The following is a 27,445-nucleotide window of genomic DNA, read 5'->3' as shown; positions in this document are numbered from 1 at the left end:
CACTTGGCACACAAGCAATGAAGCAGTGAGGGGAAAACAAACGTCACGTAGGCTATCACATATCAACACCATATGCATAATCAAGAGGCTTAAGTTTTATTCTTATTTTATAAAGATGAATGTACCGAATACAGTCATTTGGTAATTTTACAGTAAGGTCTTATGCATTAATATCACTTTACTTGTAAGTTAACAATAAAGGACACATTTTTTTTTTTTTAATTTACACATATAACACACATTAAAGTCGTATGTTAAAATATACATTGTTAACCTTTTATGATCAAACATAAAATAATAATGAAAAATCTAATAAAAAAATCTAATTAAAATTAAGCTTGATTAATAAATGTGATAACATTTATAAAGTGAGTTTTCAACATTAGTTACTATGAACTAACAAATTAAAAATACTTCTAAAGCATTTATTAATCATAGTTAATGTTAAAATTATCTAATACATTATAAAAATCTGAAGTTGTATCGGTTAATATTAAATAACATTAACTAGCAATGGAAAGTTGTTTTTATGAAATACCATTAACAATGATTAATAAATTCTGTAACAAATGCATTGCTCATAGGTAGATAATGCATTAAGTAATGTTAACATGCAGAACCAGAAGCGTTACCAAAAACTCTGAATTGTAGAACCATTTGAAACATTTTCAAATGTCAAATATCTGTTTCTTTGGATGTTATCTTATTCAAATACACTAATGCACAGCGCTCACATAACTCTAACAGGTTCAGAAAGCGGTTTGTGCTGATTTCTAGTAACTGATGTAATTATGTCTGCAGGGTGTGGTGTGTGACTGGCCCTACAGAGAGCTGAAGAAGGCCAGCAGGCCTGTATCAGGGGAGGGGTGAGCCAAGAGCTTCTGGATCTGTGTGCAAAAAATGAAGGAGGACAGGTCAGAACATGAACACAACAATAGCTGAACGCAGACTTAAACCTCTACAAAATCCCAACCACCTCAGAAGTATGGAGCCAAAAGAGTCTCAATAAAGATAAATGCACACACTACATTCACATATGCACACATAGGATTCATACATGCACACACATGATTCATAAATACACACACAGGATAAACAAATGCGCACAAAATTTACAAATGCACACACAAAATTTAAAAAGCACAGAAGATTCACAAATGCATACAAAATTCAGAAATGCACACAAATTCAGAAATGCACACACAATTCAGAAATGCGAACAACATTTACAAAAGCACTCAAGATTCACAAATGCACAGGACAAGATTCAGAAATGTATTTCTGATGCACACACACATGTATCTTGATTTATAAACTGCTTGCGGTCTGTGAACTTCACTGTATTTGTGTGTGAATTTTGAGTCTCCTCTGACTTGGCTCGACACACAAATGCCTTTTTTTAAGGCAATCTCCCTTGTTTGAGCCAATCACAAGAATGCACCCCACGTGGGGGATTGTTTACTTATAAGCCAATCAGCGAACGACTCACTTTCCTCAGTGAACAACTCACTTTCCTCAGCTAACGATTCACTTTCCTCACGCAGCGAACGACTCACTTTCATCAGCGAACGACTCACTTACCTCACGCAGCTGGCGACTCACTTTGCGCAGCAGAAGACTCACTTTCCGCAGCCGGAGAGTCACTTTCCTCTCACAGCGAACGACTCACTTTCCTCAGTTAACGATTCACTTTCCTCACGCAGTGAACGACTCACTTTCATCAGCGAAGGCAACTCACTTTGCGCAGCAGGAGACTCACTTTCCGTAGCTGGAGAGTCACTTTCCCATCGCAGCGAACGACTCACTTTCCTCACGCAGCGAACGACTCACTTTCCTCACTTTCCTCACGCAGCGAGCCACTCACTTTCCTCAGCGAACGATTCACTTTCCTCACGCAGCGAAGTTGAGCGAACGACTCACTTTCCTCACGCAGCGAGCCACTCACTTTCCTCAGCGAACGATTCACTTTCCTCACGCAGCGAAGTTGAGCGAACGACTCACTTTACTCACGCAGCCGGAGACTCACTTTGCGCAGCCGGAGAGTCACTTTCCTCTCGCAGCAGGACCACTGACTCTCTATTCATGTAGGGACCGAATATTATAATTAAAGTGACTTCTATATTGCATCCAAAAGAATATTTAGATATATTTAAATATTCAAAAAGGTGTATTTTTTTTATTTTTTACTTTCATTAAAATATTTCAATAAAATGAAATAACTGCCTATTGCAAATTTATGAATCCATGTTTAACTTTTTTTTCTGCAGTCATAGTCTGGGCTGTATGTATTGGGACATTTTAAAATTTATATTTTGTAAAAAAATAATAAAAAATAAACCTGAATTGTAATCTAAACATTTGTATTTTCATACAATTTCATAAATAAGTAGGCTATAATATGCCGCACCACAGGCATATCGCGCTGTGTGAACGTGTTCATGTGATTGGCTTATAAGTTAACAATCCCCCACGTTGAGTGCGTTCTTGTGATTGGCTAAAAGAAGGGAGATATCTGATTGGTTGCTGATCATTCCATGCATTTGTGTGTCGAGCCAAGTCAGAGGAGTCTCAAAATTCACACACAAATGCAGTGAAGTTCACAGACTGCAAGCAGTTTGTAAATCAACATATATGTGTGTGTGCATCAGAAATACATTTCTGAATCTTGTTCTGTGCATTTGTGAATCTTGAGTGCATTTGTAAATGTTGTTTGCATTTCTGAATTGTGTGTGTATTTCAGAATTTTGTATGCATTTGTGAATCTTCTGTGCTTTTTAAATTTTGTGTGTGCATTTGTACATTTTGTGCACATTTGTGTATCCTGTGTGTCTATTTATGAATCATGTGTGTGCATGTATGAATCCTGTGTGTGCATATGTGAATGTAGTGTGTGCATTTATCTTTATTGAGACTCTTTTGGCTCCATACTGAAGCTCTTCATACAGACACAAACAAACCTTCAACCAGTGCTAAGAAAACCATTCCTGAAACATATGATTTCCTTAAGGTCTTATAAAAAGCGAAAGCTTAACCCAAAAGTACAAACCCATCTTTTTTTATTTTCTTTAGCTGAACACAAAAAGAGATGTTTTCATAAAATAGCCAAGCTCTTTTCTTAACAATAAAAGATAAAAAGGAATTAGTGCTGTCAAACTTAAAAATGTCCAAATAAATTAACAAGTGGCCAACGTAACAACTGTTACATTCCTTTTAATGTCAGCTTTGTGTTAAATATACATTAAAATGTAACATTTCTTAAATTTAAATTATCCTAAATTTAAATATGAACTAAATTTAAATATTTCAGTTTTACAAATAAATTAATAATATATAAATTAATCTATAAATTGTGTGTGTGTGTTTATATATTTCTTAATGCACATACAAGAACAAAAAAAAAGGATGGATTTAGAGATGGATTTAGAGTGCCATGACTACAAAACAATGACGAAATGCTTTTTAGGTTTAAAAGAGTTCAAATGTAGCTGACACACAGGTCAACGGGTACCTCTTTAAAGTTGGGGTGCTTGGCATCCTGCACTAGCTGTAATAAAACTCCCTCTGTAGTGGTGAGAAACGCCCCACTCTGCTTCAGACGTGACAGTGCAAAAAGACGATCTGTCTGACTGAAAATGACAGACAGATATGTATAGAAAAGCCTGAGAATCACTGGCTCATAGGAAACAGCAGATTCTGCACAACCACCTCAACAAATAAACATATATCTGTAAGCAAACAATGTAAAATTCCTCCTTTTTTCTATAGACCTTTAGAAAAAAGCTGATAGATGCCATCCATCAATTGACTTGAGTTTGTTTTTGAAAAGATGTGGATGTGAGTCAAGATAAGGTATGTAAAAGTCTTGCATTTGCAATGACTTAAAAACAATTTTTCATAAATATAAAATATCACAACAGGTTTCAATTGTTTTAAATGTATTATTATACCTTCGAGAAGAGACAGCATCTGCTACAATATGAACCTCCATGCCTCGCTCCAGGAGATCATATGTTGTGCACTACAGCAGAACAAGAACCTTTAAGATCTCGTTCAGGGGATAAAGGTGTGGCTGACAGTAAAAAAGTTAGTTTAAACAGCTATTTGACATTACTGCAATGCACGCTTGAGCCTCGATGCCACATAATATGACCTGCTGAGGGTCTCCCAGGCTTTTGAGTGAGCTCTCCACACTCTCCGTCATCATGGAGAAACTGGTCTTTGTATGAGGCTTCAAGCCCTCGGCCCCCAGCTCAGGAACAGTGGGGCCCAGACCTTTAGGGTACTGCTCAGTTAAAATCTGAGGGATGCTTAAAATGCGACATGCCTGGAAGTGAAAAAAAAAAATTATTATATTAATAAAACTTAAAAAAATACATTATCAAAGACTACTTCATGGTGGAAGATTTGTAGATTGTATCACAAAAAATTGCTCTGTCTTTTTTGTATTCCCTATTATGAAGGTGTTCATCTTACCTGTAGCAATCTTGCGGCATTGCTCACAATGTTTGTAAACTGGAAAATAGTGGGTCTGAACTTCTCCTGCATGTCACACAGTAGCAGCACCGAGCCTTTGGTGGACAGCCTGCCAATTCTTGACACTGCAGAAACAAATAGAGCAATTATGTCACATGTGAATCAGTCTGTGTCTTTGTGCATAGAGTGTAATACAGTGGTTCTCCAGTACGGGGCCATTAGAGGGCCTCCGAAAACTTCCAGTGGGCCCCTAATAGGTTTTAAAATGATTTCAGTTTAGTTATATTTACATAATCTTAAACAAATAATAAAACACTTAAATTAAAGTTGTACAACATATTCTGTTTTATCACAAAACATGTAAGTACTAGCACCAACAGTACTTGTTAGCTTGGCAATGAAAGTAAAAAAAGGTTGAGAGCTACTGCGAAGTAATAGCCTACATATTTCGTGACTAAACTGTAATGAATGTCTGACTGTGCCACCTAAATGAAATTAAATGAAAATGTTTAATGAAAATAAATACTAAATTGTCTAAAAACGCTGACATTGGGTTTTGAGCCACTTTCCTTGTAACAACAATAGTGAACGTACGTAGGCAGTGCTTAATAATGCCCTGCATATTAATAATGCATTGACTCTTTTTCACTTACACATAGATTGCATCTGTCATACTGCGCTGATAGAAGAGTTCAATGGTATTCAGAGGCCAACGAGCAGTACTCACTGTTTGCAGAGGAATATCGGGGAGTCGCAGACCGCAAAGATCAAGTGAAGACTACCAGGTCACCGTTACAATTGTGTATGTGCTTTAAAGTGTCCAAGTGCCCACTGATCTTACTTGTGAAGTTAATATTGTAATTAGTAAGCCGAGTCAGTTTAACACTAACAGAATCATGAATGACATAAAATATAGCATTACATAAAATGCAGAAAAGACGACTCGTTACTGCACAAATATATATCTTAACGTGTGCCTAACATTGCACAAAACTTCATAAGAGCCTACTGGTGGCGTCTCGGTCATTATGATTTTGAATGAATCTTTTAAATGAACAAGTCATTTTCACTCACTGCATGCAAAGACTGATTATAGCTAGAGCCAATAACATTCTGGTAAGGGATATAAACATAGACAGTAGAAGATATAAAGGAAAGAAAAACATTGCCGTTAGGGGGCGCAGTCAGATACAAAACAATACTGCCTATTTATTCCGTTTTTGGTTGTAAAGAACATGTGTATTTATATGTAATGGTTTAAATGCATATACACATTCTTGAAATCAGCAGATGTAATAAATACCCTTTATAATTGAATATATTTTAATAGCTAAAAATTGTAAAGTTGACCCGGAAGTGTTTGGGAGTGGCCACTGATCTTAGTGGGCGGGGTCACTCTCACGGCCTTGGCGTTTCGCAGAGATTTTGTGGAAAATAGAGGCTGTGCTTTATTTATTTCGGTAGTTTTGAAGAATATATGAGCTCTTCCACTAGCAGAGCAGTCGTTTATCCCTCTACATCATCCGGTGCATGTGTGTTTACTCTCGGTGTCTTTGAAAGCACGCTTTCCTCATGCTAGTCTTTGTATGTAACGTTCCTGAGCGATTCTGGAAGACATCAGCTCGACTCCAGCTGCATTCATTAAACTGCGCTTTGCTTCCTCGGGGTTGCGTTTTTGGCTTACATAAACTGTAGTTTCTTAATTGCTTCACGCTTGTTGTGAACTTTATTCAAAAATTTGCGAGATAATAGCAACCTCTGAATTGCTAGCTGCTAGCTAGCCCGCTTCACTCTCAGTCGGCTTGTTGGAGCTGCTGGAAAATGTCCGATTTTGACGAGTTTGAGAGACAGCTGACAGAAAACAAGCAAGGTGAGGAATAACAGTGTAATTGTGATGAGAATGAGGGTATGGTCCAGTGTTAGGGCTGATGTGGTAGTGGTCATAAATGTCTTCTCCTGGTGGAGCTGGAGCTGGACATGCCTGCAGCCCGAAGGAGGATCTGCAACACATTGCACAGATGCACACCAGACAAATGCACTGATGTTATGTCTTAAATGTATTGCAAATCTAATTTACACATTGTGTGTGTTTGTGGTTCTGCAAAGATAAACAGTTTAAAATAATGTTTATATATTGTATGCATGTATAAACATGTTCTGGGCTAAGTGTCAAAAGTTGCATGTGATGAATAAAATGCTTTCTATTTATGTTTACATTTGATCAATGTATTGTAATCAGGTCTAGGCTTATATAGATAAAGTGTCAGTTCAACCAAATGAAAATCCTGTCATCCTTAACTTACCCTAATATTCTTCCAAACCTGTATGACTGACATTCTTCTGCAGAACACAGTTTAACATATTTTGAAGAATGGTGTACAGTCTGTAAATATATATATTAAAAAAAGCTTTTAATTGTGGCACTGGTGAGCATCAGTAAGCAGATGGCAATTTGAATGAACATGTTGAATTTTTTTATGCCTACAGCGGATAGAGACAAGGAGAACAAGCACCACCGGCGCAGTGGCTCGAGAAGTCGCAGCAGAGACCAGGACAGGAAAAGGAGGAGCCGAGACAGAGAAAGGAGAGGAGGCAGCCGAGATCGTCATGGAGACAGCAAGGACCGCAGACACAGACGCAGGTAAAATTGGAAAAACTCAAATCCTTAGGGACATTCACTGAAAGCTTTACGAAAGCCAGTATATTTTCAATGACTGTCACTGTTGATCTCTCTGTCTCCATTGACAGTCGCTCTCCGCACCGTGAGAAGAAAAAGATTAAAGTAAAAAAATATTGGGATGTTCCTCCTCCTGGATTTGAGCACATCACACCCATGCAGTACAAAGCCATGCAGGGTGAGAGTCTGTTTTTCTTTCATTCCTGTTTTGACTCCGTTTACAACTGCTCTTGAGCTGTGTCTCGTGATCCATCCTGATGCCCCCACAGCAATGAACAGCCACCTGCTCTCCTGTCAACAAATCTCTGGGCTAAAACAAGAGTATTATACATTTCTTGTTGTGTGCTACCTCAGTCTGAAATAACTGTATTAGCCCATTTTTTTTAACAATGTATTAATAAAACAAAAAATAATTTTGTTCAACAAGAAGATGCATTAAATTGATCAAAAGTGACAGCGAATAAATTTATAATGTTCTAAAATATTTCTAGTACATATAAGTGGGTTTCTATTTCTTTTTTACTTTACTATTCATTAAAGAATCCTGAAAAAATGTATGATAGTTTCCAGAAAAATATTAAGCAGCAACTGTTTTTGATGAGAATAATAAGAAATGTTTTTGAGCACCAAACCTGCACATTAGAACGATTTCTAAAGTATAATGTGACACAGAAGACTGGAGTAATGGTGCTGAAAAGTCATGTCTAACATACTTATGAACCTCTCTTTGACTTCAGCTGCTGGTCAGATCCCGGCCACTGCTCTGCTACCCACAATGACCCCCGAGGGTCTGGCTGTGACCCCAACACCTGTTCCTGTTGTGGGCAGTCAGATGACTCGACAGGCCCGGCGGCTTTATGTCGGCAACATCCCATTTGGCATCACAGAGGTAAGATTCATTTTTTGTTGACATTCTGTAGTATTTTGGTGTAGTAGAAGGAGTGATTATCTTTCCTTCAACGTTATCATGAATCCAGTATAATTTGGGCTGTCATCCATAAACTGATTCATTTTGTTCGATGCTTTGCTTTTTTTCTTATCCAAGTTTGATTGATAGCATTGCTTTCTGAATTTATTTTATAGGAGTCTATGATGGACTTCTTCAATGCTCAGATGCGTTTGGGTGGCCTGTGTCAGGCTCCAGGTAACCCAGTCCTTGCTGTTCAGATCAACCAGGACAAGAATTTTGCCTTTTTGGAGGTCAGTCTTCATTTGGAGTGGTAGAGCAAGTTTTGTAGATCCTCTCATCAAAGCTACAGTAAATTCTTGGAGCCTAATAATGTTATTTTTATGTTCGGCAATGCAGTTTCGTTCGGTGGATGAAACGACACAGGCCATGGCATTTGATGGCATAATTTTCCAGGGACAGAGTTTAAAGATTCGTCGACCACACGACTACCAGCCTCTGCCAGGCATGAGTGAGAATCCCAGTGTCTATGTCCCAGGCACGTCTCTCTTTTGCTCCCCCAATTCTTGTACGCGCAATGTTTTGTTCTTTTCATTCAAAGTTTAGTAGTTATTTATTTAGTGTCAATCATTGTTGGTCACACTCTGGTTCTTTCTCTGTAGGCGTCGTCTCCACGGTCGTGCCTGATTCGGCCCATAAACTCTTCATTGGCGGTCTGCCAAATTACCTCAACGATGACCAGGTTTGTGTTAAAATGCCATTGTGTTCCGTTCACTGAAGGTTAGCCAGAGCTTTCAGAATCAGATCTGCCTATCTTTTTACATTTTATGCTTTACACAATTTAATACAAAACCATTTCATGCTACCCAGCACAGCTGTTTCTATGATTTTTAGCTCCCTTTTGTCAATAGGATAAATGGGATAAAAGGATAAAGACCCAAAAATCAACAGATTCTGAAATAAGACAAATGAGCCAAAATATATATAATTTATTTATTTATTGAGAAAATTATCTAGTGTTACACATCCGTGAGTGGCAAAAGTATCTGAATCTTTGCTTTCAATAGCTGGTGTTACTCAGTTTTGCAGCAATAACTGCAGCTAAACATTTCTTGTGATTGCTGATCAGTCCTTTACAAGCAGCTTGAAAGAATTCTAGCCCATTCATCGGTACAGAACAATTTCAATTCTGTAATGTCCTGTGAACTGCTTGCTTCAGAGACTTCCACAACATTTTAAAATGGATTAAGGCCTGGACGTTGACTCAGCATTTCCAAAACATTAACTTTGTTCTTCTTTAACCATTCTTTGGTAGAATGATTTTTGTGCTTGGGGTCATTGTATTGCTGCATGGCCCACTTTTTCTCGAGACGCAGTTGTCAGACAGATGTCTTGACATTTTCTTTTAAAATTTGCTGGTATAATTCAGAATTCATTGTTCTGTCAATGATGGCAAGCCGTCCTGGTCCAGATGCAGCCAAACAGGCCCAAACCATGATACTACCACTACCATGTTTTTCAGATGGGATTCGTTTCTTTTGCTGGAATGCAGTGTTTTCCTTTCACCAAACAAAGTTTCTCATTTAAACCCAAAATTTATATTCGTCTCATCCATCCAATAAATGTTTCTCCACGTCCTCTGGCTTGTCCACATGATCTTTAGCAAACTACAGAAGGGCAGCAGTGTTCTTTTTAGAGAGCAATGGCTTTTTCCTTGCAACTCTGCCATGCACACCATGTTTGTTCAGTGTTCTCCTGATGGTGGACTCATGAACACTAACATCAACCAATGTGAGAAAAGCCTTTGGGCACTTCCCACTAGGTACAACATTCTGATTGTTTGCATTTAGTTTTTAAGCCCATAAATAATAATTTACTCATTCTAATACATTTATATTGTAATGTACTCATATATAACACAAATCGTCTTAACATTGATGGTATGTTATCATTGCACAAATGAATGCATTCTCTACTTTTTACAAATAAAATAAAAAGAAGAGTTATACACTAATGCGCTGTCTTCTGTATCTTATGCACACACACACAATCAGTCACTCACACAGATCACGCTTTGCATGCATTCAGACATTCAGGAACAAACTTTTTAGCTCTGCCCCGCATATTTTTATAAACTATAAATAGCTTAATCACTCAAGAGCTACATTATCTTTGTCAACAAGGAGATGGTAACATCATTGTTTCTAAAGGAATTAAAGCCACAGCTTCACTGTTAATAGAGAAATGCGACAAAACTGAGGTAATTCATATTTGCACAGCCTCTCTCCTTTCTTTCTCTCTCAGCTGTATTGATATTCGTATTGTCAAATCTCTGTGACCATGCATCGTCGTATAAATATTTTGAACACCGCACTAGTAACAGTAGTCTTGATTTTCCTTCACAATCTGTCTGACTGTGGATTTGTGGAGTCCAAGCTCTTGAGAGATGGTTTTCTAGCCCGATGAGCAACAATACCTCTTTTTCTGAGGTCCTCAGGGACCTCCTTTTTCCCTGGCTGCCATAATTCACTTCCACAAACATGATCAGACTTTAATTAAAACAGGGCATGAACTGACACCTGACAGCCATCCCGTTGATTAAAAACACCTCTGAACAGATGGACTCTTCACCTTCAAATTATCTGCTAATTCTAGAGATTCACATCCTTTTGCCACTAACATGTTATATTGGATAATTGTCAAAAGAATAAATAAATAACCAAGTATATATTTTGGGTTCTTTTTGTCAAATGTTTTTGTGTGAAAATCTGATGATCTTTTGGGTTTTTTTATGCAGAAACATAGTTCACAAAGTTTCAAGCACCACTGTAAATATTTAATTTATGATTTAAAAGCAATAAGTCATTTGTTCCCAAATGTTCACCAATGTATATTTATTTGGCCAAAATACAGTAAAAACAGTAATATTGTGAAAAATTATTACAGTTTAAAAGAACTGTATTCTGTCATTTTAAAATGCAGTTTATTCCTGTGACTGCAAGGCTCAGTTTTCAGCAGCTTTTTGTGTCTTGAACATTACATGGTCTTTCAGAAATTGGCCTACAGAACTGATAAATAGTTTGATAAATGGATCATTCGAAATATTTCGTTTGAAATGTTTTTCTAGTCTTTTCTGTGACTTTGGATCAATTTAATGCATGACTTCTTGAACTTCTTGTGTGGTTATATATTAGTAAAATTTAACAGTGATTTTTCTCTGTTCTACAGGTCAAGGAGTTACTGACATCATTTGGCCCACTGAAGGCCTTTAATTTAGTGAAAGACAGCGCAACAGGCCTCTCTAAGGGCTATGCCTTCTGTGAATACGTTGACGTCAATATCAGTGACCAGGTGATGACAACGCATAGCTTTACACCTTCATAATCAGCCAGGAAATGCTCAGCAAATAACACACTTTTATCTTCTGCATATACTGTTGGCTTTGTTGTTTTATATATATTGCATGTACTGTTTAATATTGGCTTTATCCGTAAATCTATGTGAAAAAAATATTTAGCTATAATTTATCATGGGATGAGCTGGAGGCAATGTCAGAGCTGTTGGTTGACGCCAATGCTGACCTCTCCAAGGCACACTGTTTACTATCACAGGCCATCGCGGGGCTAAACGGGATGCAGCTGGGTGACAAGAAACTCCTGGTCCAGAGAGCAAGCGTCGGCTCCAAGAACACCACACTGGTGAGGGAAAAGTGTGAATCGTGTGTAGTTTATTCATGTGATGTAGACCATATCTTCTGTTTCTCACCCTCTTTCCCTCTTTCTTCCCTCTGAAGACTGGTATAAACCAGACACCAGTCACCCTTCAAGTTCCAGGTCTCATGAACAGCTCGGTGACTCAGATGGGTGGCATTCCCACAGAAGTATTGTGTCTGATGAACATGGTGGCTCCAGAGGAGCTGCTGGATGATGAAGAGTATGAGGAGATCGTGGAAGACGTCAAAGACGAGTGCTCCAAATACGGCCAGGTCAAGAGCATCGAGATCCCACGTCCCGTTGATGGCGTGGAAGTTCCTGGCACTGGAAAGGTTTGAAAACGGCTTGTACATGGTCACATTTCATCGTGACCATTTGAAAGAGTTATTTATGGTCTTTTTTTGTTTTCTTTGTCTTAGATCTTTGTGGAGTTCATGTCAGTGTTTGACTCCCAGAAGGCAATGCAAGGCTTAACAGGAAGGAAATTCGCCAACAGAGTGGTGGTGACTAAATACTGCGACCCTGACGCCTACCACCGCCGCGAGTTCTGGTAGAGACAGGACAGAATCCGGAGCGAGAGAGACTCGGAGAGATGCAGATGGTGTGATATGAATCTCTCGGAAGCCCCTTATTTTGTAGATTTATGAGGTCTGAGACAGTGTGAGCTTTTTAAAATCTGGCAGACTAAAAGCATGACTTGTGATTGGTCAGAATGTAGCGAACCAATCATTTGTCATGTTTTTTTGTTGTTGTTTTTTTATGACGATGACAACAACATTGAAATATGTGCAAAGCTTTAAGATGGGAAAATGGACCGTACCATGTCATTATCTACAGAAAAGGATCCAGTTAGACATGCCACTAAACTTCCAGCTTAATTTTGGCCCATAGACAATTTACCATGTCACTTTGTCTCGATGTTAAATTCCTGCTCTATCATCTGTACAGCTCACACACTGGTCAGATAGGAGTGAGAGGAGGATGTAAAGGAGCAAGTGAGGAAAGAGAAATGATGACAACTACAAAAATGAATGTTACACTCAAACAAGAAGGTGAGAGGGGGTATTTCAGGAGAGAAGTCTTTGTTATTTGAATATGGTTTTATATTTAGGCTGTGAATAAGGTTTCATGTGTAAAAGTGTTGAAGATAAAAAGCCAGAGGAGTTTCCACGTCGTCTTTTGACACCATACATGTATGAGGTAAAGCTGCTACAGGCTTCTGTCTTGTAGAGGGTGATAATTAACAATTACATCTATACTGTCCTCTACTTTCCCCCGCCGCCTCTGTCTTTTTCCTGCTATCGCTCCCTCCTTTTATAATAGTTGTAATGTTTTTCATAAACCCTATTTTCCTGGCCCGATCTAACCAAATTTATACACAATGGAAAAAAAAAGATACTTGTCTCTTTTCTGTTTTTTTTCTTCTTCTTCTTTTTTTTTTTATGCATTCTGTATCTAACTGTCCACTGCTGTTTTTTTAAAAACTGAGTTGATTTAATACGATGCGTTTATGTATGAAGACCAGAGAAAGTTCTGGTGAAATAAACTCAATGCGTTTGAATTGACTTGCTACACACTGCATCTGTGTTCTGCCAGCAGATAGTGCTAACAGGCACCGCTCACTTCAAGTAGTGCAGTTTCAATACAGTACCTGAGTGTTATGAGCAATGGGTCTGTCAGCGGTCAGTCTGTATTTAGACTGGGGGGAGGGGGGGAGGCTGGTGTATGTTTGTTTTTTGTTTGTTTTTTTGGTCAAAGAAAACATAGAAATATGTTGATTGCCGATATTCATGTGTTTATATGAGTTTGATGGAAATTATGAAATGCAGAGAAATAGAGATTGAGTTTAATGTGCTTCACAAAACCAGTAGATTAAACCGAATAAAGTCCTCTGCAAAGACTAGAAAAAGAGTCGTTTATCGGGTGGTTGATTTTAATAGATTATAATAAAATTGTGCCGGGAAAATTTGTTGACAAGCAGAGCTCAGCAGTTTTTTATTCTTCTTCTTATTATTATTATTTTTATTTATTTTTTTACTTCTGGTCAATCGGATCAGTAATTCAGATTTGTATGTGCCCTGCCAAAGAATCATGAGTTTTAATCTTTAGCACTATATTAGATGCAAGTTTTCCTGATACAACAATTTTATTTAATTTCTCCTGACGTTTTCACCTGGAAATTAATCCGCTACAATGTGAGCCAATAAATTAAACACTTTTGCTTGAAAGGAAAGGCATATTGTGCAGAACATACTGACTAGTTCTCTGTTTTCAACACCTCATCAGTGTTAGCGAGCTTGGTAACATTATCATCGTGATGAATCAGCAGCTTGTTGTTCATGTTGCCAAGTCTTTGAAAGACGTTCATGTATTTAGCTTGTAAATGAATCGTATGCTTTTATGTTTTTCTATGTTAAAGTACAATTAAATAGTTCTAATAACTTTGGGGAGACAGAAATTGTGGTCATATAGACAACAAATGTTTTCTATTGGTTTATGGAAAGACTGTGAATGAACATCTACTAATGGATGGAGGCATGTGTTCTGTTGGTTAATTAGTGAGAATCTTTCAGGCTTCATTATTATCCACTCACCGATAATACCCCGTGTTATGTTTTACAGCCAGGTCTCTTTTCTTTTTTTTTTCTCTCACACCCCTCTTTGATTCAATGCCATCTATACATTTCTAAGTGGCTCTATCAGCTGCTTTCTCTCACCTTATAAACAGTCCTCTCTCTCTCTTCTCTCTTTGCAACTGTAACTCCCATGCTCTTAATGTCATTAACAGGTGCTTGTCCAAAATAGAAGCTTTGACCACACACACACACACACAAACATCCATGGATCAGCTGACATGCACATGATATACTTTCCCACAGACATGCAAAACTCACACTGACACACACTCATACACTACATAGTCTCTACAACTTGATTTCATTAGCCCCAGTCCCAGTTTTCTCCACCCTCCTTTTTTCTGTCCCCCTCTCGCTCTACGTCCCTCCTTCTCCTCTCTCAGCTGAGTTTTATCTATCTAGTCATCAGATCTTCACTCACACAGAACAGGTCAGGATTTGATTGCTCTTACTGTTATTAAAGCTTGATGGCACTTGCAGCACACTTTCGTAGTTTAATAAATATCTGTGACACAAGCCTTAAATTTCATTTAACATTTTTATGTTGTGCAGCTTATTAAAATATGGGTGCATGGATTAATTTATAGAAGTTTAAACTTATTATCTGCTGACTGCTATGGTTATAATTGATTTTGTGTATTAACCCGATAAAAAAAAAAAGCATTCATATTTCAGTTTTTTATTGCTGAAGATACCTGTTAAATGTGACTTGATGTGTCAAGTGTTTGCTTTTTCTTGCTATTTGGTACTCTAGGCAAACATCTAGGCAATTATTTGGATGTAATTTATTTTGTTGGGAAATGTTTACACAGTGTTTCTGGATACTATATAGTAGAGCTAATGTGCAAGTGTGGGGCTGAAGCCCAGCTGCTTTAAAATGATAATTGGTTTCTTCCATCCCGACTGCCAAAACTGTATCTTTACTGAGATGTGAGCCCCTTTGCTATGTGTGCAGGCAGATGTTTTACTTTTGAGGCAACAACTTGCAAATTCTAGTAGATATTATAGAAGCATAATGGTTTTGAAGAAAGTTTTGACCGAGGTGTGGTAATATAAAGAGCTGTGATGGAGATGATCTCAGAGGGTTAATTATAGCCTGTGTGTTACATTTCCAGGTCGTGTTTAGTGTTTTGATAGTGTGTTATATGACTGTAACTTACACAACATAATATGGCCCCAGAAACCTTTACTGAATATCTAGTTTTATATCTGCAGAACAGTGTGAAGTCACACAGTATCTGTATTTTTACTTGTGTATTGACTTGATTCTTGAGTAGAATATATGAAATTAAGATGATTTTTCACACAATATTTTAATTTTAAGCATAAAGCCTGCCGTATTTTATTTCATGTTTTTTTTTTTTTTTTTTTTTATTAAATTTATGCAGAAGCTTTTATCCAAAGCGACTTACATTGCATTCAGGCTAACAATTTTGAGAAGGGTCTGGCTGCAGACTTGCACTTGCACTCACTTGTGCTTCCGCTAGCGACGTCACTTGCAGTCTTTATTTTTTTGTTCTATTAATTGATTACTTTTTGTTTGAATCTAACTTTACAGTTTTACAAAAGTAGTCAGGTGGTGAAGACCAGAAAAAACAAACGAAATAACAATGTCACTTGCAATCGCCACTTGCACTCTTTGCTACCTCTGACGTCGACACAAATCGTGTATGTTGCCAATGGAGACGAGACGCTGTGGTGTTGATTAAATGATTAAAACTAAATTAGGAGGCCTACTACTATAAAATATCACTTTTAAATAATAATTTTCTATTTCTGTTATATTTGTAAATGTTTCCAGATTTTGTGCTTAAAAATAATTTCTTATTATTCTCGGTGCAAAAAAATATTTTTCATCTTCAATGAATAGAACGTTTCAAATATCATTTATCTGACTTACATTGTGAGAAAAAAGTCTTAAGTGTCACTTTTGAGCAATTGAATGCATCTTTGCTGAGTAAAAACCTGCTGACCTCAAACTTCTGAATGGTAGTGTATACTTAAACTAATTGCCAATGGGGCAAACATAAAATCTAATTACATTTTATTTAATATTAAAATGTATTTAATAACTTATTTGTTTGTACTATATTTTACTAAACATATTTCAAATCCTTATGCGTGGCATGTTTGTGAGTGTATCATGCTATTATTTGTGACCCTGGACTACAAAACCAGTCACAAGGGTCAATTTTTCGAAATTGAGATTGATACTTCACATGAATGGTGAATAAATGAGCGTTCGATTGATGTATGGTTTATTAGGATCGGGCAATATTTGGCAGAGATACAACAATTTGAAAATCTGGAATCTGAGGGAGCAAATACTGGGAAAATCGCCTTTAAAGTTGTCCAAATGAAGTTCTTACCAATGCAATTACTAATCAAAAATTAAATTTGAATATATTTACAGTAGGAAATTTACAAAATATCTTCATGGAACATGATCGTAATATCCTAATGATGTTTGGCATAAAAGAAAAAATTAGAATTTTGACCCATACAATGTATTTTTGGCTATTGCTACAAATATACCCCAGCGACTTAAGACAGTTTTGTGGTCCAGGGTCATATTTTGGCTATGGGCCACATGCTTGTTTCTAGCCTTGTGTTTTTATTGCCCCTGTGTAGGTGACTGGCCTCAATGAGCCTTGTCTTTAGACCCCCTGTCACACATGAACTAACACCTACTGCTCCACCTGGCTCTTCTTTTCACCTCCATTCTCAACAACCTTGTGTTTCATCCCTCAGTCTGTTCAGTCCTGCTCTCGCATCTTTTTTTAGAGTAGCAGAACGCAGCACACCTTGAAACTCTCTGTCCATAGATCTAATAGTTCTCTGTACATGTAATGCTCGGGTATTTATGAGGCCTTAAAATGGCACAGATCAAACAGGCTGGGCTAAAGTGGGCCGAGTTATGTGGGTATGTGTTGATATCTTGGAGTCGCATCTGGCATAGCTAATTCTTAGACAATGTGACCTAATCTTTAACCTTTTCTGTAGACTTACTGCCTGTTTGTTTACTCAAAAGAGGACAGAGGTATAAAATGGTTTTCAAAGAATTAAAGGGGTAACTCACCAAAAAATGAAAATTATGTAATTATTTACTTCTCAAGCTTTTTCAAACTTGTACAAACTCTTTCTACTTCTAAAAGATATTTTGATGAATGTCGGTAACATGGACCAAACAGTTGCTGGTCCCCATTCATTTTCATAGCATTTTTTCCATATTGTGGAAGTCAGTGGGGACCATCAGCTGTTTGGTCAACTGAATGTAAATCTCTGATAAAAGAAACTCCTACAGGTTTGGGACAACTTTTGAGTAAATTATGAAAACTTTTCATATTTGGGCCTCAAAGGCTGTTTTCTGTACCACTAATAACTACAATAGTTATGACTTAACTAAGAAATAAAATATAAATTTTTTAAACTGTCTTGTTTTATAGTAAAAATATCAGTGGTATTAAATTTCTTTTATATATAAGATATATATATACTCTAAAACAACTTCTAAATGTAATTGTAATTTAATTAAACCTTTTAAAAACTAGATCAATTCTAATTTTACTTTTAAATTAAAAGCTAAATTTTTCAGGCTTGTGTCCTGAATGAACATAAAATTACAATAAACAACAAAATATTTGAGTTAACATTGGAAATTATTTTTTGTTAATTCATGATAACTAATGGATAATTAAAATTGTTAATTAAAAGTAGTTTGAACTGTTTTTCTGTATCCCATTGGCAAATTATAATTAGCTTTTTTTTTAAGTAGTTATATTGAGTGACTAAAGGAAAAGATCAATTGTAGGTTACTGATAATTTTATCCTTAAGTCTTTGTTACTTTTTATGTACCATGTCTTTTGAAATCCTTTTTTTTTTTTGTGCAGGTTCATCAAAAAGAGGAATGTGTCATCTTTTCACGGCTCTATAAGGCCTCAATCCAGTATCTCTCATCAAGTCCTTCTTTTCATCTAGCCATTATTCCTGTCTAGTTTCTTATCAAACATTCTGTCTATTGAAGACGTCAGTTAATTCCCACTCTGCGCTCTTCAGAAATGACCCCCTGTCACATGAATTTCTTGCACGCTGGATTCCTTTTAAATCACAGAACATTGTAATTCACTATCATTTCCTCTTCTTTTTTGTGCTTTCTATTAATACACCTCTCTGCGTTCTCATTATCCATCCGTCCGCCTAACTCCAGACGAATCTCTCTTGTCTCCTGATTTTTGCTTTAGTTATTTGTTTGTCTCCTTTCTTGACTTTGCCTCTGGGAGTTTCTCCAAGCATTGTTGCTGCCATGTGGTCCAACTTATTTTTGCAGCAGGATGGCGACGGGAGAGTGGGTACGGCGGCTTTGGGTGGAGTTGGCAGTAAGAGCGGGCGTTCAGGTAAACGGTCAAGGCCCCCTCGAATGAGTGACAGCCAAGAGGGCAAGATCAAGCTGGCATTTTTCCTCACTCTCATTGGTGTGACTCTGACGGTGCTTGGCATGGGCACAGAGTTCTGGGTGGAGCTATCCCAGCCAAAACACTTAAGGAACAACCAGACATGTGAGATGGCACATTACGGCCTTTGGAAATCATGCGTTCGCACGCTATGGGTGTCAGATATTGACCCAGAGAGAGAGAGCTGTGGACCTGCAGAACTGCATGGAGGTGAGAGTACACACTCACACACCCACTGTCTATACTCAGAATACTTCCCTCACTGTGTCTGCAGTATTTACTATGCAGATTTTCTGTACTCCCACAATGCAGTGTGCTCGATTTGTACATATGATACATATTACACACCCTACCAAACCAGTGTGACAGTTTTTGGTTCCTGGGGACATTGGAGGCTGAAATCATGAGATCAAAATACACAAGATTAAGGAATAATAAAGACATTTTTAGATTTACTAAATTCCCACAAATGATTTAGTAAAAAGGCTTTAACCATTTTGTTTGTAATTTGTTTATCATGTATTTTATTGGAAATGTGAGCACATTATATGGCATAGTATAGCCGGGCATACGTATATTTATTTATCTAGGTTAGCAGGAGGAGCAGATCATGCATACTGGTAATTATTTTTAAAGACACAAAGCAGCATTCAGTGCACATACAGTCAAACTGTGATGTTATTAATGACCTGAGATTTTGATATGCAGCAATACCTTCTTAGTTTACTTAGTTTTCTGGTTGGTGATATTCATCTTACCTCTCATATAACGACACACATAAACAGAGAGCCAGGGAGTCTCGTTTGTAAGGCCCAGAGGACTGTGATGATGTCTCTTGTAACAGTGCCACTGGTCCGACTGCCAGCTCTGTTAAGGAACAGTTCCACTCTCTACTTGAACCTGTCATAACAGATCATTACATGATGTCTTTTTAGCGGAGACTGCAGAACAGCAGCTTTTGCGCCACATTTTTTTTTTCTGGCAAAGTGGGCAAGATTTACCCAATCCAGAGAAAATGCAACTAGTTTGGTTTCTGAATCGATTTATATATTTAATACTGTTAATGATAACAAAAAAATCTTAATTTGATGCTGGAACCCTTTCATCATATAGAGATGCCTTGATTTCATTCTAAGTTATGACATCCATGGTGCATTTTTAAGGGATCTGTTCAATATTACATTAGCAGCTCAATGCTAATCATATCTAGTGCAGCTCACAACAGCGACCTTATTTGACTGTGCGTGTATGTGTGAATACATGTATTTAAATTAGGCTGTAAAAGTAATTAATAGTACTATTAATATATATGTATTATTTATTGGCTACATTAGTATTTTTTAATTAATGCCAATATATAACACATTTAAATTATATTCTATTTGTCAAATTATAAAACATGAAGTTATATATAACTTTTTATTATTTCTAAACCCAGAAATAATAGTGTGCATATAAAAAAGGATTTTTCATACTATATTGAAAAGCGACTTTTAAATGTAAGCCCTGGTTTGAAATTAGGAGCTGTTATTGCTTGTTTTGAAGTTAGGGTACAAAAAACTACACAGATTGTTTTTAATTAGGGGAAATTTCTGGAATAAAGATGTGTGTGTGTGTGTGCGCGCGGTGGGTCACAGTTAAAGCAGAAAGGTCAGTCATATTGCGCATGGATAAACTGCAATATGACTGCTGCCTGGTTTCAAGTCTAAATATAGAGGACATGAGTGAAAAATCTGGAAATATAAGAAGACAACAGATAAGCTGCAGAGGACAAGAGAGAGTGAATGTGGATTTGAGTCTGTTCTCTCTTCCTTGTTCTGCCCTTCATCCTCTCTTTCCATCTGCCTTGCTCTCTCTTGTTCTTTCAGTGCCATATGTGAGAGGGCTGCTCTGTGTCCTCGACACATTAATACACAATAACCCTCACAGGGCTTACAGCAGAAAGCTCAAGCGCCTTTTTCGGTTTTCTTTTTCACTGTCTCGTTTTTTTCTCCCTCAGAATCAAACTGCACATTCTTTAAATTCTACACTTCTGGAGAGAATGCTATCATATTTAAGAAAACGACGGAAAAAAGTAAGTTCTTCCTGTATAATCTGCCGCCTTTTCACTCTGCTGTCTGTGTGCTCCCCCTCGTCTATTCATTTTCTCTCTTTCCACGCTGTTTCTGTCTCCTCCCCCTCTCCATCTCTCCACATCTCATACTGTGTACATGCACAAGAATGCATAATGAGCTATCTTTCTTGTTTCACTTATTTCAAGTGCATTGGCATAATTATTGAATACTCCAACAAAATATATGCCCCATAGTAAATGGACTCCACTTCTTAAAGCCTTGGCTGTACACTCTTAAAAATAAAGTTTCCAAAAGTTTTTTTTTTGGCACGATGCCATTTTCCTTAGTGTGAAAAACATTTAAATAATCTAAAAGATATTTTTTCACTTTAAAGAATTTTGTGCACTGGAAGGGTTCCATGGATGTTAAAGGTTCTTCGTGGAACCATCAATGCCAATAAAAAAAAAAAATTCTGTCTTCATTTACTCCCCGTGTTGTTTCAAACTTTTATGACTTTTTCTCCTGTGGAACCCAGAGGAATCCTCTGAATGCACATTCCTAGCTTTGTGTAAGAAACAGACTGGAATTTAAGTTCTTATTCACAAATCTCATCATCATCTCTGTATAAAACAGATCTGGATTGGTTCAGTTCTTGACTAAATAATTCACACTGGTATTCTTAACTGACTCAACAGATTCAATAGCTGCTTTTCCACTGTAGGACAAGTGCGAGCCAGTGCTTTCAACAAGCCAGGCAGGGCTAATAGCCTCGGACCTGTAGCACCGGGCCCAAAATCACACCGTTTCTCCACCGTTGTGCCAGAAGCTCTGCTGCGCTGCCCTAAAACCTGCACGTTACACTCTTTGGAACAACGCCGCACAACCCTATCATTTCACCAACAAAACAGACATAAGCGCATCCATGTGTTTGGATTTTTTGTTGTTTACAAATAATTAAATCCAAAAGCATCTTTGTTTTACCAGTTTTACAATACTAAGTGATACACTGATCATAATGAATTAATTTGTCAGTATTTAAAAAGTAGTCACACATAAATAAAGTGGTATTTACTGTCACACACGACAGAAAGAGGACTATTCAGTGATGTATGTTTGTGTTTATTTGTAGTCCCCATATACATCACATATAGAAATAATAATAATTTCTATATTTCCATCAAAAATACGACCTGAGCAGCAGAGGAGCTCCCGCACAATAACTATGATTATGAGGCTATGGGCTGCTATGATAATGAGCTAAATATGAACGTCAGATGACAGATAAAATATGTTACTAAATTAATTCATGATTGTGATAACCTAGCCTATATGATTTATCTGTTTTCTTCAAGCGTTCGTATTTAACGTCTTTACTTTAGTACTAATGGTCTTTTGCATTGCTTACAAATATGTATGATCATAATCCACATTGGATCTCAAACAAAAGATATTTAATACACTTGCTGCTGTTGGAAAGTTAGTTTTGAGCTGAAATTATTTTAAAAGTCTTTAATTGTGTTGTTATTAATAACCCACGTTGCTGATGCTCTCCAGACCAGGAGAACCTCACTGGCTATTGAAAAGATCTCACTCAGAAGAGCAATTAGTTGATGAATTAGATGGCATTGCTAGTTCTCTTCAGCCGTGGCACAGACTGACAACAGACGTCAATATTTATAGTGAAAAATGGCTAAATTTTAAGCCTTTAGTTCACATGAATCTCATGTCTTATATATAGCTCCCATTTTGTGATAACCAGTTGATCTAATAGTGTTCCTGTATATCCACTGGTAGACCATAATGCTAGCCACATAAAAATAATTTACTGCTTAAAATCCAGATTGAACCTCATTGAACACCTTTGGGATAAACTGGAATGCTGAATGTGTGCCAGATCCCATTTGCCGAAACTGGTCCCTGACCTAACTAATGCTCTTCGGTCTGAATGGGAGCAAATCCCTTCAGCCATGTTCCAGCATCAAGTGGAATGCCTTCCCAGAAGAGTGCCGGCTGTTCCGGAGAGTCATTAATGCAAATGGTTTTATAATTAAATGCTCAACAAACACAGCAGGGTTTAGTTGCCCACATAAGTTTGCCTATATTGTTTAACGATGAAGAATTATGTCTTAAAACAAATATGACTGGTTGCTTGCTTTGTTTCTCTCTTAGGTTTGCATATAGCAGGTGCAATGTTGGCTTTGTTGAGTTTGTTTCTGATGATCATGGGCTCTGTGTGCATCACCATGTCTCTCAGTAAGAGTGTGCCCTTCTTCCTCAAGCCTGCTACCATCTGCTTCGTCTTCTCAGGTACCTCTTAAACATCTCATAACTGCATTTGGTGACTTCAAAACACACCAGCACCATTCAGCTGCACCAAATCCTCTGAATGAAGTACTTATGGAGTAGTTGATGTAGTTATGAAGTAAATGAAGTAGTTATGAAGGAGGCTCAACCTTAACCTCAACATCAGGCATCACAAGAAATAGAGATGACTGAATTTCAGTGTCAACCAGTCAAGTTTAATATGACTTTCAGATATATCATAAGAAAACATTGGAGAAAAACATCCCTAATATAGTAAATGGTGAAGTCCTTTTTCATTCTCTTACGGTGAGAGAGTGGTGAGAAAGCAGCAGTTAAGAAAGCATCTGATCATACCCATGTGGATAAGTTTGTTCCAGCTTTGCAATTTCAGCACTCCAGTCAAGTCATGTCACTTTTATTTATACTACACTTTATAAAATAGTTTGTTTTAAAGTCAACAATTTGCAAAATGAAAAAAGAAATGTGTCAGCATCGCTTCCAATAATAATTACAACCTCAATTTTTTACTATAAAGCAGTTATTCATTGTGTTCATGCTTTCACTCATGTCTCAAATAAGTTTTTGAATCATTACTAACTTCATAAGTAACTCCCTCACTGAATCGCAAGTAACGGAAATGAACAAGAACTCGTTACCTTGACTTAATTAAAAATAGAGATTTGTTGGGATCAATCAATAATGGAATTCCAAGAAAACATGTTACAATGTGTACAATGTAACAATGTTATTCCAAAAAAACAACAGTTTGCATCAATCTTTCTGAGTTACGACAACATCTAATGAAATTATGTGTAAATGACAAATTGAGCAACTTAATTTGTTGCATATTTTTTTCTAAAAAAAAAAAAAAAAACAGAGCTCATGAAAAAAACTTTACAACTTAAAGCTGCAGTAGGTAACTTTTGTAAAAATGTATGTTTTACATATTTGTTAAACCTGTCATTATGTCCTGACAGTAGAATATGAGACAGATAATCTGTGAAAAAAATCAAGCTCCTCTGGCTCCTCCCAGTGGTCCTATTGCCATTGCTGAAAGTCATGCGCTCCCGGTAAGAAAACAACCAACAAGAGCTGCGGTCCGTAACTTTTTTTTATGTGTTCAAAATTTACAAAATGTATATAATAAAGGGAGTATACCGTGAATCCATTTTCCAAACCGTGTTTTTAGCCTGTCCTGAATCACTAGGGTGCACCTATAATAAGTGTTTATATTCGGACTATTTTAGATTGCTTCGGGGGTACTGCGGCGGTGTAACCCAGTATCTTTGTGATTCTTCATAGACATAAACAGAGAGAAGTAGTTCCGGCTATGATGTTCTTCCGCCAGACGCAAGCAGTTCTGTTCATAAACCGCTAGAGCTCAAAAGTTACCGACTGCAGCTTTAAAAGATTTAATTAAATCACTAAATTAGTATTTGTTAAATACATTTAAGTTTTATAGTAACTATCAAATTGGACCTAATTTACATTAAATGTATCTAGATAATTTAAACCGTTAGCATATAGTGACCGCAGTTACAAAGTAGCCAAAGTAGGAAGCTACTGTGAAGCACCTCAGAAGCAACTACCAACTACAAATGTAATTCTGCTCCTGAGTGTTTCACATTGAATTTAAATAGTTGAACCATTCCTTTAAATAAAATGACCTTTCATCTCCACTTTCCTCAGGTATCCTGGTCCTCCTGTCCATCATAGTTTTCCACCAGTCTGTGCTGGCGTTATTGGCAAGCGATCACAGTATCCCTCTCCATCACGAGTTGTCCTGGTCAGTGGCGTGTCTTGGCTCGGCTGGGGCCATTCTCATTTTTGGAGGGCTTATGTTCCTGTTGCTTTCCCTCCCCTACAACCCCCTGGAGAAATGTTTTCGTCAGCAGAGCAGTAGTGATGCCTAGCTGTCAGAGGACTGCCAGCGAGTTAAGTAGCACAAAATCTTTTATACTCTTATGCAGCTTGTGGAGATTAACTAATGTTATAAAGGACTCTCAAAAGCTAATGTTTTGCAATAACTAGAATTAGTTTGCTCATTGATAAGATTATATAACTTAATGCTCATACACGACTATGAAATTTGAACTGATATTTCTATGATGGTTATGTACATAAAATCAGTGACCAACCGATCTGTTTACTGTCTTGAAAGGCTTCATTTACACAGCATGCTGTTATTATGCATTGTCCCTTTATCTACATTTGTAAAAGAAACTTTATTTGATTACTAGGTATATCATATTGACTTGTCAGGTATTTGTGAGTTGAAAGTGTTAATTTTTTTTTTTTTTTATGCCATCCTATCAATGCTAAAGCCTGGTTCCCACCATGAAAGATAACTATATTAGTGTCAGATAACATTCTGGTTATTATAAGAGCACACTGCTGTTTCAAATGCTTGAGCTCTTTAAAGTTGAGTGGATTCTGTTTTGGCTGTCAGTGCTTTTATCTTTCATCAGCTAGAAAAAAAAAAACAGTTCTGAATATAATTCCCATATTTTCGTTTCTCTGTGACATTTTCAGTATAGCTGTGGTTCTCTATTCTTATAAAATTAGAATGATTATTCAAACTTTATATTTATAGTTACCATTATAGTTATAGTCATTGGTGCAAACAGTCCTTTAGAATAAAACTGCAAACCAGCTTTACAAGTTTATGCTTTTGAGAGATGGCTTGTGTACCATCAAAGCCATTCTGTTTAATAAGAAAACTTGGCAGGTGAGTTTCATTGACTTGAATGATGTTTATAGTGAAACCATAGTTTGTCCAGCTTAAATAGTCTTTCTAATTAAGATAGCTGTGAAACCAAATGGGAAAAATCAGCAAACTAGCATCACAATGCATGCTGGTGACTAGCTACAGTGATCCCAAAATCCATTCAAATGGAAATGGAAATATTAATGCATTTAAGTTTCCAAATTTTGTTTTTTGGATCACTTTATACTGATCTTTTCCCGATGGTTTTCAGTGAACAAAGTCATCAGCAGACTAGATATAGATTTCAATGCATAGATTTAATGGGATGGTTTACTATTTACAGTTGAATACAAAAGTTTACATAAACTTTGCAGAATCTTCAAAATGTAAATTCTTTTAAATAAAGAGGGATCATGCAAAATGCATGTACGTTTATTTAGTACTGACCTGAATAAGATATTTCACATAAAAGATGTTTACATAGAGTCCACAAAAGAAAAAGAAAAAAATTATTAAAAATGTCTCAAAAGTTTAAATACACTTGATTATTAATACTGTTATTGTCTGAATAATCCACAGCTGTGTTTTTTTGTTTAGTGATAGTTTGTCCTGAACAGTTAAACTGCCTGCTGTTCTTCAGAAAAATCCTTCAGGTCCCACAAATTGTTTGATTTTCCAGCATTTTTGTGTATTTGAACCATTTCTAACAATGGATCTATGGTTTTGAGGACAACCGAGTGATTTAATATGCAACTATTACAGAAGGTTCAAACACTCACCATTGCCTCAGAAGGGAACACAATGCATTACAAGCACGGGGCTGAAAACTTTTGAACAGAATGAAGATGTGTACATTTTTCTTATTTTGCCTAAATATCATATCTTTTCATTTAGTGCTGCCCTTCAGAAGCTACAGAATATACATGTTTCCCGGAGGAGAAAATAACTAAAATTTACCCTAATCTTCAAACTTACAATCTTGCATCCCTGGCTTTTAATGCATAGTTTTTTCCTTCTGAATGGGGTCATTTTTAGAAATTCGACTTTTTTTTCTGTGGACTATATCTAAACAGCTTTTCTGTGAAATATCTTATTTAGGTCAGTACTAAATAACATTCATTTTGTATGATCTCTCTTACTTTGGTAGAATAATTAACATTTTGCAGATTCTGCAAGGTGTATGTAAACTTTTGACTTTAACTGTATATAAACGTAAAACAATGCTTATTACAATACACTTGAAACAGATGTGTTTCTATTGTGTGTATAAAATATTGATTGTATGGAATCAATTGATGTGGATGATATGGACCCACTGTTGAACCACATTTCTCTGTAAATACTGTGTTTATATTGTATTCCTGCTTTTCATTATCCTTATACTGAAGACCCTGTCCTTCACTGAACTTTCTTCTTCTTTCTTTCACGTCTGTTCTTCACTTGGTTGATTGTGTCACTCTATATTCGTCGCGCTCTTTCTCGTTCACTAGTTTTGCTTGAGGATTAAATCTCTTTCACCTAA

General features: G+C 36.8%; 3 protein-coding genes across 11 annotated transcripts; 2 read left to right on the top strand and 1 right to left on the bottom strand.

Annotated features, from left to right (window-relative positions):
* Positions 1 to 25: 25 nt before the first annotated feature.
* On the bottom strand, positions 26 to 5,589 carry isoc2 (isochorismatase domain containing 2). Its single transcript, XM_052579129.1, has 6 exons — positions 5,127 to 5,589; positions 4,474 to 4,598; positions 4,112 to 4,324; positions 3,948 to 4,018; positions 3,509 to 3,626; positions 26 to 887 (listed from the first exon to the last, which is right to left on the bottom strand). Exons 1-6 carry the CDS (start codon positions 5,137 to 5,139, stop codon positions 822 to 824), a joined length of 606 nt encoding a protein of 201 aa, XP_052435089.1. The 5' UTR covers positions 5,140 to 5,589; the 3' UTR covers positions 26 to 821.
* Positions 802 to 13,679, top strand: u2af2a (U2 small nuclear RNA auxiliary factor 2a). Of its 7 annotated transcripts, none has more exons than XM_052579121.1 (12): positions 5,847 to 6,343; positions 6,961 to 7,114; positions 7,222 to 7,328; positions 7,888 to 8,039; positions 8,234 to 8,350; positions 8,457 to 8,625; positions 8,720 to 8,799; positions 11,286 to 11,408; positions 11,669 to 11,755; positions 11,851 to 12,102; positions 12,190 to 12,371; positions 12,719 to 13,335. In XM_052579121.1, the coding sequence occupies exons 1-11, from the start codon at positions 6,295 to 6,297 to the stop codon at positions 12,322 to 12,324; spliced, it is 1,425 nt and encodes a 474-aa protein (XP_052435081.1). In that variant the 5' UTR covers positions 5,847 to 6,294; the 3' UTR covers positions 12,325 to 12,371; positions 12,719 to 13,335. The 7 variants fall into 7 exon arrangements, with proteins under 7 accessions (XP_052435084.1, XP_052435081.1, XP_052435079.1 ...); XM_052579119.1 differs by having other exon boundaries at positions 11,648 to 11,755; XM_052579124.1 differs by lacking the exon at positions 5,847 to 6,343 and adding an exon at positions 802 to 914 and having other exon boundaries at positions 11,648 to 11,755; positions 12,190 to 13,679.
* cacng6b (calcium channel, voltage-dependent, gamma subunit 6b) lies at positions 12,719 to 27,445 on the top strand. 3 transcript variants are annotated; one of them, XM_052579125.1, is made up of 5 exons: positions 12,719 to 12,822; positions 18,298 to 19,068; positions 20,858 to 20,932; positions 23,082 to 23,219; positions 24,906 to 27,445. In XM_052579125.1, exons 2-5 carry the CDS (start codon positions 18,711 to 18,713, stop codon positions 25,127 to 25,129), a joined length of 795 nt encoding a protein of 264 aa, XP_052435085.1. In that variant the 5' UTR covers positions 12,719 to 12,822; positions 18,298 to 18,710; the 3' UTR covers positions 25,130 to 27,445. The 3 variants fall into 3 exon arrangements, with proteins under 3 accessions (XP_052435085.1, XP_052435087.1, XP_052435086.1); XM_052579126.1 differs by having other exon boundaries at positions 12,721 to 12,822; positions 18,735 to 19,068; XM_052579127.1 differs by lacking the exon at positions 20,858 to 20,932.

This window comes from Carassius gibelio, chromosome B16, assembly GCF_023724105.1.
Source record: "Carassius gibelio isolate Cgi1373 ecotype wild population from Czech Republic chromosome B16, carGib1.2-hapl.c, whole genome shotgun sequence".
In the NCBI taxonomy this organism is placed as follows: Eukaryota; Metazoa; Chordata; class Actinopteri; order Cypriniformes; family Cyprinidae; genus Carassius; species Carassius gibelio.
The sequence above is the reverse complement of the archived record's forward strand: the minus strand, read 5'-3'. Positions and strand labels throughout refer to the sequence as shown.

Bases quoted from the DNA above. Each gene is read 5' to 3' on its own strand.
- cacng6b (XM_052579125.1), top strand. From the start codon at position 18,711: ATGTGGTCCAACTTATTTTTGCAGCAGGATGGCGACGGGAGAGTGGGT. The intron at 20,933-23,081 runs GTAAGTTCTTCC...TTTCTCTCTTAG, and splicing joins TAAGAAAACGACGGAAAAAA to GTTTGCATATAGCAGGTGCA. The intron at 23,220-24,905 runs GTACCTCTTAAA...CACTTTCCTCAG, and splicing joins CATCTGCTTCGTCTTCTCAG to GTATCCTGGTCCTCCTGTCC.
- u2af2a (XM_052579119.1), top strand. From the start codon at position 6,295: ATGTCCGATTTTGACGAGTTTGAGAGACAGCTGACAGAAAACAAGCAA. The intron at 7,115-7,221 runs GTAAAATTGGAA...CTCCATTGACAG, and splicing joins GACCGCAGACACAGACGCAG to TCGCTCTCCGCACCGTGAGA. The intron at 8,626-8,719 runs GTACGCGCAATG...CTTTCTCTGTAG, and splicing joins CTTTTGCTCCCCCAATTCTT to GCGTCGTCTCCACGGTCGTG.
- isoc2 (XM_052579129.1), bottom strand. The intron at 4,325-4,473 runs GTAAGATGAACA...TTTCACTTCCAG, and splicing joins ATGCCGCAAGATTGCTACAG to GCATGTCGCATTTTAAGCAT. The intron at 888-3,508 runs GTACCCGTTGAC...TTTTGCACACAG, and splicing joins AGCACCCCAACTTTAAAGAG to ATCCAGAAGCTCTTGGCTCA.